This window comes from Podarcis raffonei, chromosome 5 (assembly GCF_027172205.1).
Source record: "Podarcis raffonei isolate rPodRaf1 chromosome 5, rPodRaf1.pri, whole genome shotgun sequence".
Taxonomy (NCBI): Eukaryota; Metazoa; Chordata; class Lepidosauria; order Squamata; family Lacertidae; genus Podarcis; species Podarcis raffonei.
Window position 1 is genome coordinate 98,764,003 of NC_070606.1, and position 17,255 is coordinate 98,781,257.

Genomic DNA, 17,255 nt, shown 5'->3' on the forward strand with positions numbered 1-17,255 from the left:
CCCTCCGAGCCAAAGGCAGAAAGCCCAGCCAGCAGCCAAACGAAGCCTCAAGCGGTGGTTCCCACAGCGCAGCAGCCTGGCAAAGGGGATGCAGCAAGGAAAACCACCGTCACCTCTCCGCTGGGAAGCGCTGAGCAAAGGCGAGTCCTCAGGCAACGTGGCCGATTTGATCGGCACAAGGCATGCAAGCTCCACCCCCAGCCGTTCTCAGACTCCTTATTGGGTGAGCAATGCAGCCAAGCAACACAGCTGGAGCCTCCCTCTTCCCTGGTCGGCAGGGAGGGAGGGAGAGGAGCTGCTTCCTTTGAAACCCAGGAAATTTAAGGGACATCATCAATAAGGGACAGCAGCAGGACATGGCGCTGGGATAAGGGAATGTCCCGCCAAATAAGGGACGCTTGACAGCTATGAATGAGACTCCTTGTGGGTCAGACAACGTGTTTTGCTTTTAGAAAGGTACTGGTATCCCAGAAAGGCATGGGAAGGTGAATCGTACTTCATTTCTGGCTCCAATTCAAGAGGAATCATAGAATCGTAGACTTGGACGGGGCCACGAGAGTCATCTAGTCCAGCCCAATTCAATGCAGGAATCTCAATTAAAACAACCAGGACAGGTGGCCATCTAACCTCTGCTTAAAAAGCTCCGAGGAAGGAGAGTCCACCCCCGGAATATAATTCTCCGGACACATTTTCCAGACTGTAAGGGTTGGAGGAGGAGGGATTCAAGCACATAACCAGGACATTTGGGTTTGCACAATTAAAGTGGAGTAAAGTTCTCTGTCTCCCTAGTGCAACAAAAGCACGTTTTAAAAGAAAGGAGTATAAAAACATAAAAAGAGCCTGCTGAATCGGGAAAATGGGTGACCGTCTAGTCCAGGATCCTGTTCTCACAGTGGTCAACCGGGTGTCCCAGTGGGAAACCAGGGAACTCTCCTGCAGTTTCCAGGTACTGGTATCCCAAAGCATTACTTTCTTCAGCCGTCACAGCTTTTAAAACACAATTACAAGAAAGAATTGAAACCACCAGTGACATAATGCTTGATAATTGTGGGGGGAAAGATCAAGGCAGTTAACAAACAGTAAGTGTAATGTCCATTGGAGTTATTAGCTAAACCACAAAATAGTATACAAAGAACTTAGAAATGTTATCTTGGCCAGTACGGAAGTACCCTATGTATCATTGTACTGCAAGTCAACTACACAGGGAATAAAAGCTATTGTTGGCTGTCCAGGCCACCTGGAAACTACAGAAGGAGTTGCGTGCCAAGGCACCTGAGCCACAGAGTTCCTAGGAGAACAATAAAACACACTGACACAAAGTATTTTGGTTTATGGGTTGAAATAGGACACAGTTTTATTGGTTACAGATGTGAGCGGTTTGTCTTAGGCTATATCTTGACCTGCCGTGACTTTATAAGCCCCGCCGCCTCCTGTACAAAAGCTGCTGAATGTCTGCAAATGCTTTTCTGTATTCTGAAACTATTACGCCAGTGGCAAATTGTGACGGATCAGAACATCTCTGGTGGAAGATGTTTTGCCTTTTCTTCCCTTTTAATTCTTTGCTACTCAAATAGAATGTCGTTCAATCAATCAATCAATCAATCAATCAATTGACCGTTGTGTAATCAGCTGCTCGTTAGAGGCAAATCAGAACACAGCTTTTATAGTAGTTAAAACACAGCAAGCCAAGAGTCATAAAACATCTGAACACTCTCAAAACATAGACACCTTTCTACAAACATAAGGAAATGTTACAGGTCACTAGAAGCACCTGAGCAGCTGGATGGCAAAACTATTGCAATAGTTTTAATAAATGCTGGGTCCCACCTGGATACAGGACTTGAATTAGTTTCATGGTTTTTTTAGCAAGTGGTCCTTCACCTGGGGAAACAACAAGGTGATATAGAAGTGAATTCTTTTGGATGGCCACCCCCCATTTTTTTTAATGGCCCCCCACGTAATACAGTAGTGTCTGACAGACAGAATGTGAACAGGTGAACTTTCCCCATAATCGCATTTCCATACTCCAAAAGGCTTAACCTTTGAATTTCAGCAAATTCAAAGGTCTTCCTTCATGTGTTGATCAGTGACCATCAACATCTTTGTACGTCTTAACAACTCTCTCTCCCCTCCCCCAGTCCCGATGACGCCCTGGTCTGGCAGACTAGCTTAAACTGCATTTTTTAGACACTGCAACACTGTCTCTCCCCAGGTGAAGACTTCGAGCGTTTAGTAATTCCTAACATATACTAACTATGGGTGTCCCAAAACTGTACAGCATTGTAGAGATTGGACAATGGACAGATGGCCATCCAACCTCTGCTTAAAAAAAAGGAAGGAGAGTCCACCCCCTGAATATAATTTTCTGGACACATTCGCCAGACTTGTAAGGATTTGGGGAGCAGGGATTCAAGCACATAACCAGGACGTTTAGGTAAAGGTAAAGGGACCCCTGACCATTAGGTCCAGTCGTGGCCGACTCTGGGGTTGCGGCGCTCATCTCGCTTTACTGGCCGAGGGAGCCGACGTACAGCTTCCAGGTCATGTGGCCAGCATGACGAAGCTGCTTCTGGCGAACCAGAGCAGCACATGGAAATGCCATTTACCTTCCCACCGGAGCGGTACCTATTTATCTACTTGCACTTTGACGTGCTTTCGAACTGCTAGGTTGGCAGGAGCAGGGACCGAGGAACGGGAGCTCACTCCGCCGCGGGGATTCGAACCACCGACTTTCTGATCAGCAAGTCCTAGGCTCTGTGGTTTAACCCACAGCGCCACCTGCGTCCCAACCAGGACGTTTAGTTTTGTGCAATTAAAATGGAGCAAGGTCTCCCCAGGGCAACAAAAGCACATTTTAAAAGAAAGGAGTGTAAAAACATAAAAAAGAGCGTGCTGGATTGGGAAAATGGGTAACCCTCTAGCCCAGGATCCTGTTCTCACAGTAGTCAACCAGGTGCCCCAATGGGAAACCAGGAAGCACGAGTTGAGCTTCCTAGGGAACTCTCCTGTCCTGCAGTTTCCAGGTATACAGTGGTACCTCGGGTTAAGAACTTAATTCATTCCGGAGGTCCGTTCTTAACCTGAAACTGTTCTTAAATTGAGATACCACTTTAGCTAATGGGGCCTCCTGCTGCCGTCACGCCGCCGGAGCACAATTTCTGTTCTCATCCTGAAGCAAAGTTCTTAGCCCAAGGTACTATTTCTGGGTTAGCAGAGTCTGCAACCTGAAGCGCCTGTAGCCTGAAGCCTCTGTAACCCCAGGTACCACTGTACTGGTATCCCAAAGCATTACTTTCTTCAACCATCACAGCTTTTAAAACACAAGAACAAGAAATAATTGAAACCACCAGTGACATACTGCTTGATAATTTCTGGAGGAAGGATCAAGGCAGTTAACAAACAGTAAGTGTAATGTTCATTGGAGCTATTAGCTAAAACACAAAATAGTATAAAAAGAAGCTTAGAAAAGTTACCTTGGCCACTACAGAAGTACGCTATATACTATTGTATTGCAAATAAACGAAACAGGTAATAAAAGCTATTGTTGGTTATCCATGCCACCTGAAACTACAGAAAGAGTTGTCCCAAAGTCCTCACAGTTGACTTTGAACCTCTGGTGTTGTTAATTCTTGGCTGAGTTTCGTTTCGCAAACATACGGACCGGTCAGCTTGTGAGAGTGAGGAAAGCAAAGCAGGTAATCAGCCACGGCACCCACCTTCTCACTGCATCCCATTCTGGCATCTGCAAAAAAGACCACAATCACCTTTGTCATTAAGCAACACCGATCGGAAAAGAAACATGAAAAGGCTCACAATGGATTTTTGGAGACGGGTTTTTAAGAAGCAGATGAATGAGGTGAAGCCAAATGATATCTGGAGGCTGACAATGGATCGCAGGATTGAATTTCACAGCGTGGAACCCGGGTGGACGGAAGCATTTCAGGAGCATGCTCATGGAAGGTAAAACAAAACAAAAAAGCTTCTTTGTTGTTGTTGTTTAGTCGTTTAGTCGTATCCGACTCTTTGTCACCCCCTAGACCAGAGCACGCCAGGCACTCCTGCCTTCCACTGCCTCCCGCAGTTTGGTCAAACTCATGCTGGTAGCTTTGAGAACACTGTCCCACCATCTCGTCCTCCATCGTCCCCTTCTCCTTGTGCCCTCCATCTTTCCCAACATCAGGGTCTTTTCCAGGGAGTCTTCTCTTCTCATGAGGTGGCCAAAGTCTTGGAGCCTCAGCTTCAGGATCTGTCCTTCCAGTGAGCACTCAGGGCTGATTTCCTTCAGAATGGAGAGGTTTGATCTTTTTGCAGTCTATGGGACTCTCAAGAGTCTTCTCCAGCACCATAATTCAAAAGCATCCATTCTTTTGATCAGCCTTCTTTATGGTCCAGCTCTCACCTCCATACATCACTACTGGGAAAACCATAGCTTTTACTATACGGACCTTTGTTGGCAAGGTGATGTCTCTACTTTTTTTTTGCTGTCTAAAAAAAAAAAAAAGACAACAGGCACAAAAAAAAGCTTCTACCAGATAGCTAATATTTTTGTAATGAGCAGGAACATAGAGAGCTGCCTTTTCCTGAATCAAAGCATTGGTCCATCTAGCACTGGGCTGTCTCCCCTGACTGGCTGTGGTTCTCCAGGGTTCCATGTAGGGTTCCTGAGGTCCACTCTTCAGGAGAGCCTCAACAGAAGTACCTAATTCTGCTTGCTTCCCCTCCCATCATCTCCCCCTCTCTCCCTGCTAGATTTACCTGTTCCGGATGCTGGCACAGCTGGTCCTCATACCAAGTTCTTATCTTGTTCCACATTCAATGGGACAGTTTTGAGAGGCGAGGACACGTCAAGATGAAGCGCTTTGGTCAACGGTGCCACGAATGTTCTCTGGACACGTACGAAGAGCCACAGTTCTCTGAGGACGACGTTGCTGACATCTTGAAAGACTTGATTCTTGACATAAGGGAGAAGTGCTATGGGGAGCAGGTGGACCGCAGTCAGCTCTCTAAGGTGGTCTGTCACGAGGGTGGTCCGCATAAGCGCGAGTTTTGTGAAGGGTGCCAGCTGGGAATCCACAAAGGACAACAAGGACGGTCGAAGCAAGCAGAGCACCATGGGAAACCCCAAAGCACAGGGTATCCGGCGACCATTATACAGATAGAAACATCAAGTCCATCATTCCCGAGGTCCTCAGCCCCATCATTCACAGGGTCTTCAGCCCCATCCTTTCCCTGGTCCTCAGTCCCATCATTCCCAAGGCCCTCAGCCCCATCAATCACAGGGTCCTCAGCCCCATCATTCCCACGGCCCTCAGCCCCATCATTCACTGGGTCTTTACCCCCATCATCCACAGGGTCCTTGGCCCCATCATCCACAGGGTCCTCAGCCCCAACACAGGGTTGCAATTACTGTCTTTGGGCTGTAATTCTAATTATAGCAGTATTTATAATTTCAATTATAATTTTCATTGCCTATATGCTTTCTTTCATTACCTAACTGGTTCCGGTGATAGCAGAGCAGGCAGGGAATTTAAACTGCAATGCAAATTCAGGCACCCACCCCTGCTGGCTTGGCCTGGCGTGACTTTAGAAGCCCTGTCGCCTCCTGTACAAAAGCTGTCGAATGTCTGAATATGCCTTTCTGTATTCTGAAACTATTACACCAGTGGCAAATTGTGACGGTGTAAGAGTTGCCTTTTCTTCCCTTTTCTTTCTTTGCTACTCGAACAGAATGTCGTTCAATCAATCAATCAATCAAGTAAACTGTTGTGTGATCAGCGGCTAGTTGTGTGATCAGCAAATCAGAACACAGCTTTTATAGTAGTTCAAACAAAGATTCATAAAACATCTGAACATTCTTAAAACATAAACACCCTTCTACATACAACAGGAAAGGTTACAGGTCATAAGTAACTGAGTTGCTGGTTGGCAAGGCTGTGCTATTGCAATGATTTTAATAAATGCTGGGTCCCTCCTGGATACGGGACTTGAATTCACTTCCGTGGTTTATTTAGCAAGTGGTCCTTCACCTGGGGAAACAACAAGGTGATATAGAAGTGAATTCTTTTGGATGGCCACCCCCCATTTTTTTAATGGCCCCCCACGTAATACAGTGTCCGACAGATAGAATGTGAACAGGTGAACTTTCCCCATAATTGCATTTTCATACTAGAGAAAGCTTAACCTTTGAATTTCAGCAAATTCAAATGTCTTCATTCATGCGTTGACCATCAACATCTTTGTACATCTTAACAGCTCTCCGCCCATCCCACCCCCCCGTCCGACGATGCCCTGGTCTGGCAGACAAGCTTAAACTGCATTTTTCTATTTTACACTGCAACACTCTCTCTCCCCCAGGTGAAGACTTCAAGCATTTAGTAATTCCTAGCATTTACTAACTCTAACTATGGATGCCCCAAAACTGTACAGCATTGTACTGCAAGTTAACTATCCAGTGAATTATTAAGGAGTCCCTGGTTTCTACCTTCTAAGCCTCTTTGCAAAGTTTTCCCATGTTGCATTTGCCATTGGGTTGGGGGGCAGCAATGTCAAACTTGTTTTTGTTTTAAGATTTTAAAATAAGAACATATTTTGTTTTAATGTGGCTGCATATCTCTGCTACCATCTGATTTTATTATTTGTTACCTGTTCTGTTTGATCTTAAAAAGAGAGGTCTGTTGTTATTTCTTTCTGAGGTATTACTTGTTCCTGGAAATTTTAAGACATTGAAGGATTGGGTAAGAGAAAACTGTTTCAAATGAATAAAATAAATTGCAAAAGAAAAACACCCTCTCGGATCCTGTGTATTTGTTAAGGATACTTCCAAAATACCTAATGATGATGATAGTAGTGGTAGCAATGGAAATCAAATCGGTAACTCCCCTCTCCCCAGCAAAAAGGGTTTGTGCAACAGGATTTATTTATTTCATAAAATTTATAATATGCTTGATTGGAAAAAAAAGCTTCATAGGGGTTTACAAAAAGAATAAAGCAATGAAATTATCAATAAGAGAAATTAACAACAATAATTTAAGACTTTTGAAAAATTAAAATAGCAATAGACTAAAAACAGATTAAAACTTGCATAAACGTTCTAAACATCTGGGTAGGCTTACCTAAACAAAATTAGCTTCTTATATGCAGATTTGGAACACAGGGCATTTAACTACTTATGGAAATAATCAATATAGAAATTCTTAGCTGGCCAGAAATAGAGTTGACCCGAGGAATAATAATAACAGCATAATGAGATTGCAATTGAATTAAATTGGTTGTTGGGGTCCCTCGAACCCCATAACTGTGACTGGGAAGAAAAGAGAGGCGAAAATAAAGGAAGGCATGTTAGCATGTAAGAAAAATTCCAAAGTCCATATTAGGGCAATACCTTTATCAGGCTAATGCCCCACCCCAAAGTTGTTGTTGTTTTTTTAAAAAATGTGCAAGCTTTAGAGTTCTTCAGAATTCTCCATCTAGCCTGATGAAGAGTTCTGAAGAACTCAAAAGCTTGCATACTATTTTCTAGCCCAGGCGTGCCCGGTGTTAGCCGATCGTCATGAATTCAGCTGCCACCTTTGTGAATGGGAAGAAAGCATCAGGGGGCAAGGAGAACAGCACATTTTGGTTGCCCTTCTTAAGTTTCCACATGCTATACAGAGGGAGGATTAGCAAAAGCATGGAAACTGGTTTAGTAAGATCTTGCCCAAGCATGTCTTGTGTAAGCCGATGGTTTTGAACTCACAAAGGGCTGCCTTTGTGAACGGGCAACCGGGAGCCATCATTGGCATTTGCAAATGCACTGGCATGACTTGCTCTCTCTGGCAATTCAAAGCTTCGACATTAGGTCTCTAGGGCAGGGGTGTCAAACTCAAATTCATCGGGGGCCGCACCAGCAGTTTGGTCACCGTCAAAGGGCCGGTTGTATCTGTAGGACTTACAGTACAGGAGAGAAGGGTTCAGGCAGCCGTTGGATCTGTCACATCACAGGATGGCATGCGCTCAATATAAAAACAAGTGGAGGTTTCCTGAATGCATGTAAAGTGGAGGTTTCCTGTGTAGAACGGCCGGCGCCGCTAGAGGGCAGACGTTCTCTGGCTTGTAGGCTGCCGTGCATGCGCTGAAGAGGCGGCTTTCTTGTGTAAAAAAAAAAAAAAAGCGAGAATAAAAGGTGAAGGCTGGTGGCCAGCGGAGGCTACACGGGCCACATGACAAGGTCTGGCGGGCCGGATTCGGCCCGCGGACCTTGTGTTTGACACCCGTGCTCTAGGGGAATATCAAAGGAAGAGTAAGAGACTCTGGAGGGTTAATGATATTGTGAGATATAAACGCTGGTCCCCAGGACTTGGGTCCTGGACCCCTTTGAAATACAGTGGTACCTCGGGTTACATATGCTTCAGGTTACATACGCTTCAGGTTACAGACTCCGCTAACCCAGAAATAGTGCTTCAGGTTAAGAACTTTGCTTCAGGATGAGAACAGAAATCGTGCTCTGGTGGCACGGCAGCAGCGGGAGGCCCCATTAGCTAAAGTGGTGCTTCAGGTTAAGAACAGTTTCAGGTTAAGTACAGACCTCCGGAATGAATTAAGTACTTAACCTGAGGTACCACTGTAATAAAGTCTGGGCAAAGTTGATGAAGCAGCAATATTTTATCGAAAATAAACACTTGCAAGTGGGTGTTCTGAAAAGGCAGGCAGGCCATCCCTTATCAAAAACATGAATATATAAACCCTTTCCCCAAGCGCAATTCCCTCCTTCGTTGCCCACAAGGAAGGGGCGTTTGAAGTTCACACCTATCGCGTCCGTCTATTGCAATGTAAAATCCAACCCCTGCTCCCTCTTTCATCCCCAAAGCCCCTTATTTGGTTAGTTTTTCCTGTTCCCCAAAGCCCCTTATTTGGCCAAGCCTTTCCCCCCTTACATACTGTTTTTAGCAATAAAGCGAAGTTCCTTTATTTCACTGAAGCGTGTAATACCGGTTTCAACTACAGTGGTACCTCGGGTTACAGACACTTCAGGTTACAGACGCTTCAGGTTCATAGCTGTCAACCTTCCCTTTTTCTGCGGGAAATTCCCTTATTCCAGCGCCATTTCCCGCTGCTTCCCACTGCTATCCCAGATTGTTAGATATCCCGTAGACTGTCCCTGGGACAGGTGAGGCTGCTGATCCCTTATTTTCGAGGCTGCTGATCCCTTATTTTCAAATCTGATAGTTGACAGTTATGTTCAGGTTACAGACTCCGCTAACCCAGAAATAATACCTCGGGTTAAGAACTTTGCTACAGGATGAGAACAGAAATTGTGTAGCGGTGGCGGGAGGCTCCATTAGCTAAAGTAGTACCTCAGGTTAAGAACGGTTTCAGGTTAAGAATGGACCTTCAGAACAAATTAAGTTCTTAACCCAAGGTACCACTGTACCCTATAATGAGAAGAACATCCTTCTTTGGTGTCACTTCTATAAGGTGTTGTAAGTCTTCATAGAATTGGTCTATTTCAGTTTCTTCAGCACCAGTAGTTGGTGCATAAACTTGGATTACTGTGATGTTAAAAGGTCTGCCTTGGATTCGTATCGAGATCATTCTATCATTTTTGAGATTGCATCCCAGTACAGCTTTCGCCACTCTTTTGTTGACTATGAGGGCCACTCCATTTCTTTTACGGGTTTCTTGCCCACAGTAGTAGATATGATGGTCATCCGAACTGAATTCGCCCATTCCCGTCCATTTTAGTTCACTGATGCCCAGGATGTCAATATTTATTCTTGCCATCTCATTTTTGACCACCTCCAACTTACCCAGGTTCATGGTTCTTACATTCCAGGTTCCTATGCAATATTTTTCTTTACAGCATTGGACTTTCCTTTCGCTTCTAGGCATATCCGCAACTGAGCGTCCTTTCGGCTTTGGCCCAGCCGCTTCATCAGCTCTGGATCTACTTGTACTTGCCCTCCGCTCTTCCCCAGTAGCATGTTGGACGCCTTCCGACCTGAGTTTGACCAAACTGCGGGAGGCAGTGGAGGACAGAGGTGCCTGGCGTTCTCTGGTCCATGGGGTCACGAAGAGTCGGACACGTCTAAACGACTAAACAACAACAACCACTGTACCTGTTTTGCAAAAAGCCCCTGGCCACAGTTGCTAAAGATACTCTAATTCTTCAGAATTTTGCAACAACTTGTTTCTCTCAAAAAGCCTCATGATTTCTAAAGAAACATGACCACAGCTAGTTTGAAATATTCTAGCAACAGCCACCCACACCTGGCTGCAATATTCCTATAGACTTACACACCTCAGCTGCAATTTTCTTATAGCCCTATGATTTTTATGATTGATAAAAGCATTTTTCTCTTCTGCAGGAGCAAACTGAAAAGACAACATTTACATTTCTCACAATATAGACTCAGCCCTAGAAGGGCCCCACCAATATAATCCAGACCAACCCCCACTCCCATAACAATATATAGTGGACTGTCAGCCTCGTATCCTGCCATTGCTCAGGAATTCTGAGAAATCAGTGCAGTTTTGAAATCAGAGGTTAAATTCAGCACCATTTTGAAAGGCTCCAACCGCCATCTTGATTAAAAATGGAGTCCAGTTGTAACCGAACATAGACAAAGCCTGTTCCTCGATCTCAGGAACCAACGTTTGCTTGCAATATAATAATAATAATAATAATATCATCTTTATTGTCATTGCCCCCTCTCGGGGACAACGAAATTACTTGACTGCTCCATAAAAACAATACAGTATAGTACAGCAAGGAAGATTAGATGACTTTCAAAGTCCAGGCTTCCCATTCAGGGCCGAGATCGCTCTGGAGAAGAAGCTGTTCTTAAGACGGCTCGTTCTTGTCTTCATCGTCCTGTATCTCCGTCCCGACGGCAGGAGCTCGAAGAGACAGTGACCAGGATGCGATGGATCTTTTACTATGTCCAGTGCCTTCCTATGGCACCTTGTGGCATAAATCTGCTCTAAGGTGGAGAGTGGGCAGCCAACAATGCTCTCTGCTGCCTTAACAACTCTGCACAACCCCATCCTGTCCTGGGTAGTACAGCTTCCGTACCACACACATAAGCCATAAGTGAGCACGCTCTCAATGGCACAGTGATAGAAGGCAAGCAGCAGTTTCTGCGGAAGATGGTTTTTCCTTAGAATTCTCAAAAAGTACAGTCTCTGCTGCGCCTTCTTCACAATATCTCTGCTCCACAAGCTACAGGAAGCCCCAGCTGATGGAAGCATCAAGGTAAGGAGAGCAAACTGCGCGGAAACACTTAGTTATTTGATTATTTCATTAAAACTGACGAAAAAGGGCACAGTGAGGTCATTGTGTGCTAGGAACCAAATCCTGAAAGTTCATATAACTCAGGAGCCAAAGGGGTAGGAAATCTGTAGAAACAATGTGTTCAGCGCTACCCTAGCAGGGGAGCCGAAGGGGCTGCAGTGAAGTATTGCTACAAAAGGTGTTGCCCAAAAGCCATCAGAGTAGGCTTTCAACTTCTGATGTTGTTTGTTAAGAAACTCTTCCTGGTAAGTCTCACTTCAGTTTCGTTTCTCAAAGGTTTGGGCTGGGCAGCTTGTGTGAGCGAGGAAATAGAAAGCTGGCAAGAAGGTGAACTACCCACTGTTTCACTGGACTCCGATACGGGGCTCTGAAAAAACAAAATAGGCTTTATATTAAGCAGGTCGGATCCCAAAATATACACGGAGAAGATGAACATGGACTTTTGGAGAGTGGTTTTCAAGGAGCAAATTGAAGCAGTGAAACCGAGAGATTTCTGGAGACTAACAATGGATCGGAGCCTTGACTTCCATAATGTGGCATCTCCATGGAGGAAATCGCTGCAGGAACACGCTCACGGAAGGTAAAACATCAGCTGCTACTGCATACCCAATAATTTTGCAATGCACAGAGCCATAAAAAGCTGCCTTTTGCTGTGTCAGATGCTCAGTACCGCCTACCCTGACTGACAGCGATTCTCCAGCAGGAGGGCCAAATGTGGCCCTTCAGCTGTTTTGGGACTACAGTTCCCATCATCCCTGACCACTGGTTAGTTAGGGATGATGGGAGTTGTAGTCCCAAAACAGCTGGAGGGCCAAGTTTGGCCATGCCTGCGTCCAGGGTTTCATTCAGGGCCCTCTCCTAGCCCTACCCACAGTTGTCATTGGGAATTGATCTTGATCTCTAATCCTGAGCTACAGCTCTTCCCATAATGTGCTCTGGCACACCAGTGGCTTCAAAGATCTGTCAGGGTCCCCTCAGACAGGGGGTTATCATGAGATGGATAGCAGCTATGCACACAAAACTTTTTGTCGCCACACATTTACTGCACCTGAGCCAAACCTTGCCAGTTTGTTTTAGTATAGTTGTACAGTGGTGCCCCGCAAGACGAACGCCTCGCAAGACGGAAAACCCGCTAGACGAAAGGGTTTTCCGTTTTGGAGGCGCTTCGCAAAACGAATTTCCCTATGGGCTTCCTTCGCAAGACGAAAGCCCATAGGGAAATCTCCGGGACAGCGGGGAAGCGCAGCGCGTCTTCCCCACTGTCCTCGGACCTCCTCCGAAGGCTGGCGGTGGGGTGAAGAGACCTCCTCCCGCCACCAGCCTTCGGAAGGCTGCTCCGAAGGCTGGCGGTGGGGCGGAGAGACCTCCTCCCGCCGCCAGGCTTCGGAAGGCTCCTCCAAAGGCTGGCAGTGTGGCGGAGAGACCTTCTCCCCGCGCCAGCCTTTGGATGGCTGTCCTGAAGACTTGCGGTGGGAGGAGGGTTTTCCTTCCCACCGCCAACATTCAGAATGCTGTTCTGAATGTTGGCGGTGGGGAAGAAAAACCCTCCTCCCACCGCAAGCCCCGGGAACAGAGGAGAAGCGCTGCGCGCCTTCCCCTCTGTTCCCGTACCTGTCCTGAAGGCTTGCGGTGGGGAGAAAAGCCCTTCTCCGCACCGCCAGCCTGGCAAGCGGTTTCCATAGGAACGCATTAATTGATTTTCAATGCATTCCTATGGGAAACCGTGCTTCGCAAGACGAAAAACTCGCAAGAAGAAAAAACTTGCGGAACGAATTAATTTCGTCTTGCGAGGCACCACTGTATAGTATAGTATAGTATAGTATAGTATAGTATAGTATAGTATAGTATAGTATAGTATAGTATAGTACCAAAATAATTTTTGGGGGTATATACAACCAGAAACAGTATCTATGCCTCTCTTCAAGAGCATTGGCTATTCTTCTACAGTTCTCCATGACATATTGTGTTGCGCAGGGATTTTCAACTCTGACAAATATGAAACATCAGAAAAGAGAAAGGTTTCTTTGTGTTGATGAAGAGATGGGTGTTTATTTGTCTGAAATGAGACCTGAGATTACCTGGCAAGCTCACACCTCTAATTGAGTTTGTATACATACTTAAGGTACACATATAAGAGGCTTGTTTATTTATAATTCTATCTGCGAAATGATTCATGTTCTTCTGTAGCCACATTGTTTTAAACTTTCTGGGTGTCCCATAGTCCTATTATAAAGTAGTTGTGTTTTGTGCTATAAATCAAGCACTTCTAGAAGTTGTTTCTTTGTGTTTTCTTATCAATGACAAATTCAGTGCGGCACAAGCAAATTTGTATTCTGAAAGTGTGGCCCAGGGGACAAAACACCTTTGAGAACATGTACAACAGCTCCCTCTCTTGAAAGCAGGGCAGAAGGGAGCTCTGGGATTTCATGTGACTTCAGGCTCATACACAGTTTCTTTTGATTCGTTTTCTGAGCATAAAGGTAAAGGTAAAGGGACCCCTAACCATTAGGTCCAGTCGTGGCTGACTCTGGGGTTGCGGCGCTCATCTCGCTTTATTGGCTGAGGGAGCCGGCGTACAGCTTCCGGGTCCTGTGGCCAGCATGACTAAGCTGCTTCTGGTGAACGCACGGAAATGCCGTTTACCTTCCCACCAGAGCGGTACCTATTTATCTACTTGCACTTTGACGTGCTTTTGAACTGCTAGGTTGGCAGGAGCAGGGGCCGAACAACGGGAGCTCACCCCGTTGCGGGGATTCGAACCGCCGACCTTCTGATCAGCAAGTCCTAGGCTCTGTGGTTTAACCCACAGCGCCACCCGCATCCCAGTTTCTGAGCATATTGTGTACTGATTTGTCTCCCCAAATCCGAGACCATTTCTTATGGTTCTACAGCGGCACCTTGCGAAAACACGATCCTACCCACTGAACTGCAGCTCAGTTAAACAAAACCTCTTTGGGTTTTCCACTTGTCTTCTAAGATCTGATTCAGTAGTAAGATTGGATTTTTGCAAGGCCCAGCTGCAGAACAGCAAGGAAAGCTCTCGGGCCCAAGTGTGGATGAGCCCTTTGTTATGTACTGAGCTGAATCCTAGAACAATAGGGTCCAGAATGCAGCAGTCTGATTGGTCTGCAGGAGCCACCCAATCCAGCTCCAGGTGGAAGTTGAAATATACTTGGAGTCGAGAGTGGATTTCATGCTCTTTATTCAGCTCATAGTGGTGAGGAGGAATGGAAGTTCCCCCAGAATGTCTGCTTTATATCCATTATTTACACAATGCGCCCCACGTGATTGGCTAATTCCGGGATTCTCCTGTAGGCCAATCAGGTTGCGTATTTACTTCCACCTGGAGTTGGATTGGGTGGCTCCTGTGGACCAATCAGACTGCTTCATTCTGGATCCTATTGTTCTAGGACCAATCAGACTGCTGCATTCTGGATCCTATTGTTTTAGGACCAATCAGACTGCTGCATTCTGAATCCTATTGTTCTAGGACCAATCCGACTGCTGCATTTTGGATCCTATTCAACTCAGTACATAACAGAAGTGAATCAGTGACCTGATTGGCCTGCAGGAGCAGCCAATCAGGCTCCTGGATGACGTGAATCCGCAACCTGATTGGCCTGCAGGAGCAGCCCGGAATTAGCCAATCACGCGGGGCCCATTGTGTAAATAATGTATATATAGTTAGACGTTTTGGGGGAAGTTTCATTCATTGCTACTATGAGCTGAATAAGGAGCATGAAATTCACACTCGACTCCGAGTATATTTCACCTCTGCTAACTGGGATCGTCCATCTGGGGTTATCAACTGCAGGTTCAAAGTATCAAAAGGAGGCACTTTCTCCAGGATAAGCCCAAAGAGAAGTCCCTAAACCTGTTGCCATTCTTCTCCATTCCTCTCACCTTTGTCTCTTTTAGCTTTACATGTTCACGATGCTACCACAGCTGGTCCTCACATCAAGTTGTCATCTTGTTCCATATGCACCTGGAGCAATACGGGAATCAAGGGTCGGTCAGGATGAGGACCTTCAGGCAGCGATGCTACCAGTGCTCTTCAGACAAGTACGAAGAGCCACAGTTCAGCGAGGAGGATGTTGCCGATATCGTGGAGTGCTTGATCCTCAGCATCAGAAAGAAATGCTACAGTGAACACTTAGATGACAGCAGACTCTTTGAGGTGGTACATGAGAACAGGGGCCCTCATAAGCATGAGCATTGTGAAGCTTGTCACCTGGGAATACACAATGCACATTATAGGCGGTCTAGAGGTTCTGGTCATCATAGGGAGCCCCCAAAACCAGCATATCTCTCGCCCAGTCTGCAGGAGAGCAAGGCAAGCTCAACCACTTACAGCTCCTTGGCAACACTAGAATATGAAGCATTTGCAAACCACGCTGACCCCAGTTTTTGCCGGGAATGTTGCTCTTGTTTCATTGCTCTTGTGATTGTGATTGTTGTATTCATTGTCTGCTGGAATAAGAATTAATACCTGTGATTTCTGCACCGCAGGGGGTTGGACTAGATGACTTTAGGGATCCCTTCCAACTCTACAATTCTATGAAAAACCCAACGGCACATTACCAGAAGGTGTTCTCAAGAAGACCCAGGAGACCTTTGTCAGGGAAAACAAAGACTTCCACCTGGTGGCAGGGGAAGGATCACAGGAAGGGAAGGGCAAATGCTGTGTTTGGCCTGGTCTCCCTTCCTTAAATGGGTCTGGGTGTACCTGGGCCAAATGATAATCTAATCTATTGTTGGGATGGCATACAAAGGATAAGCAAGCTAAATCTGTGATGATAGACTGGGCAAGAGATGTGGGACATAACATAATGTTTGAAGATTGGGAGAGGTTATGGTGGAAAGGGGTCAAGTTCACTGCTTGTACGGTGTTAAAGGAAAATATTATGAAAATGATGTATAGATGGTACTTAACCCCTGTAAAATTGGCCAAGATATATCATAATAGTGATAATTTATGCTGGAAATGTAAAGAAAAAGAAGGTACCTTTTATCATATGTGCTGGACCTGCCCCAAGGTAAAAGACTTCTGGGATAAGATTTATAATGAATTGAAAAAAATGTTGAAATATACATTTATTAAGAAACCAGAGGCCTTTCTTCTTGGAATAATAGGTTTGGAATTGCCCAAGAAAGATGTTAGACTGTTTTTGTATGCCACAACTGCAGCTAGAATTTTGTTAGCTAAGCATTGGAAAACACAAGAAGCCCCAACAGTGGAGGAATGGCAGATGAAGATGATGGACTTTTCGGAGCTAGCCGACCTGACTGGAAGAGACCACGACCAGAAGGAGGAGGAGTACCAGGAGGAATGGATGAAATTCAAAGACTATTTAGTTAAATATGCTAAGATAACTTAATTGGAAAAACTTGCAAATACCAGATAGGCTTAGGATTTAAATATGTAACGTTAGAGAATAACATGTTTAAAGTTAAAATGAAAAGAAAGAAAGATGTTAAGTGATTAAGTTAATTTTATGAGAAAATTGGTTTTGGAAAACTGTTACAATGATATACTCTGGAACTCAGCCAGGGGGATTCTAGGAAGTCACTCAACAAGGTTACTAAGATTGGATTAAGTACAGTTAAGATGTATGTTTGCTTGTTTGCTTAATTTTTTTTTTGGAAAATCAATAATTTTTTTGGGAAAAAATATATATAATCTAATCCAAGGATTGTAGAGCTGCAAGGGACTCTGAGGATCATTTTGCATTTCAAACCTGGCTGGATGTGTGCTGGTTCAGCAGGAGCGCAGAAAAGTTCCAGAACGTGATGATGGCATGGAGTCTAGCTTGCTTTTTAAAAAAATACTCGTAGCCTCTTTCTCCACTTTAAGCTTGCAAAGATTTGTCTACAAGTGTGTGGTGGCAGTAGCAATGACCGTGTGAAATCTCAAAAAGCCACATGCGTGGTTGAATAAAATGGCAACTCTATACACAATTGTTGTTGTTGTTTAGCCGTTTAGTCG

General features: G+C 45.2%; 2 protein-coding genes across 2 annotated transcripts; both read left to right on the forward strand.

Annotated features, from left to right (window-relative positions):
- Positions 1-3,646: 3,646 nt before the first annotated feature.
- On the forward strand, positions 3,647-5,759 carry LOC128413342 (receptor-transporting protein 2-like). Its single transcript, XM_053387382.1, has 2 exons — positions 3,647-3,960; positions 4,750-5,759. The coding sequence occupies exons 1-2, from the start codon at positions 3,800-3,802 to the stop codon at positions 5,492-5,494; spliced, it is 906 nt and encodes a 301-aa protein (XP_053243357.1). The 5' UTR covers positions 3,647-3,799; the 3' UTR covers positions 5,495-5,759.
- Positions 5,760-11,622: 5,863 nt separating this feature from the next.
- On the forward strand, positions 11,623-15,755 carry LOC128413483 (receptor-transporting protein 2-like). The gene is made up of 2 exons (XM_053387483.1): positions 11,623-11,849; positions 15,188-15,755. Exons 1-2 carry the CDS (start codon positions 11,698-11,700, stop codon positions 15,753-15,755), a joined length of 720 nt encoding a protein of 239 aa, XP_053243458.1. The 5' UTR covers positions 11,623-11,697.
- Positions 15,756-17,255: the final 1,500 nt, after the last annotated feature.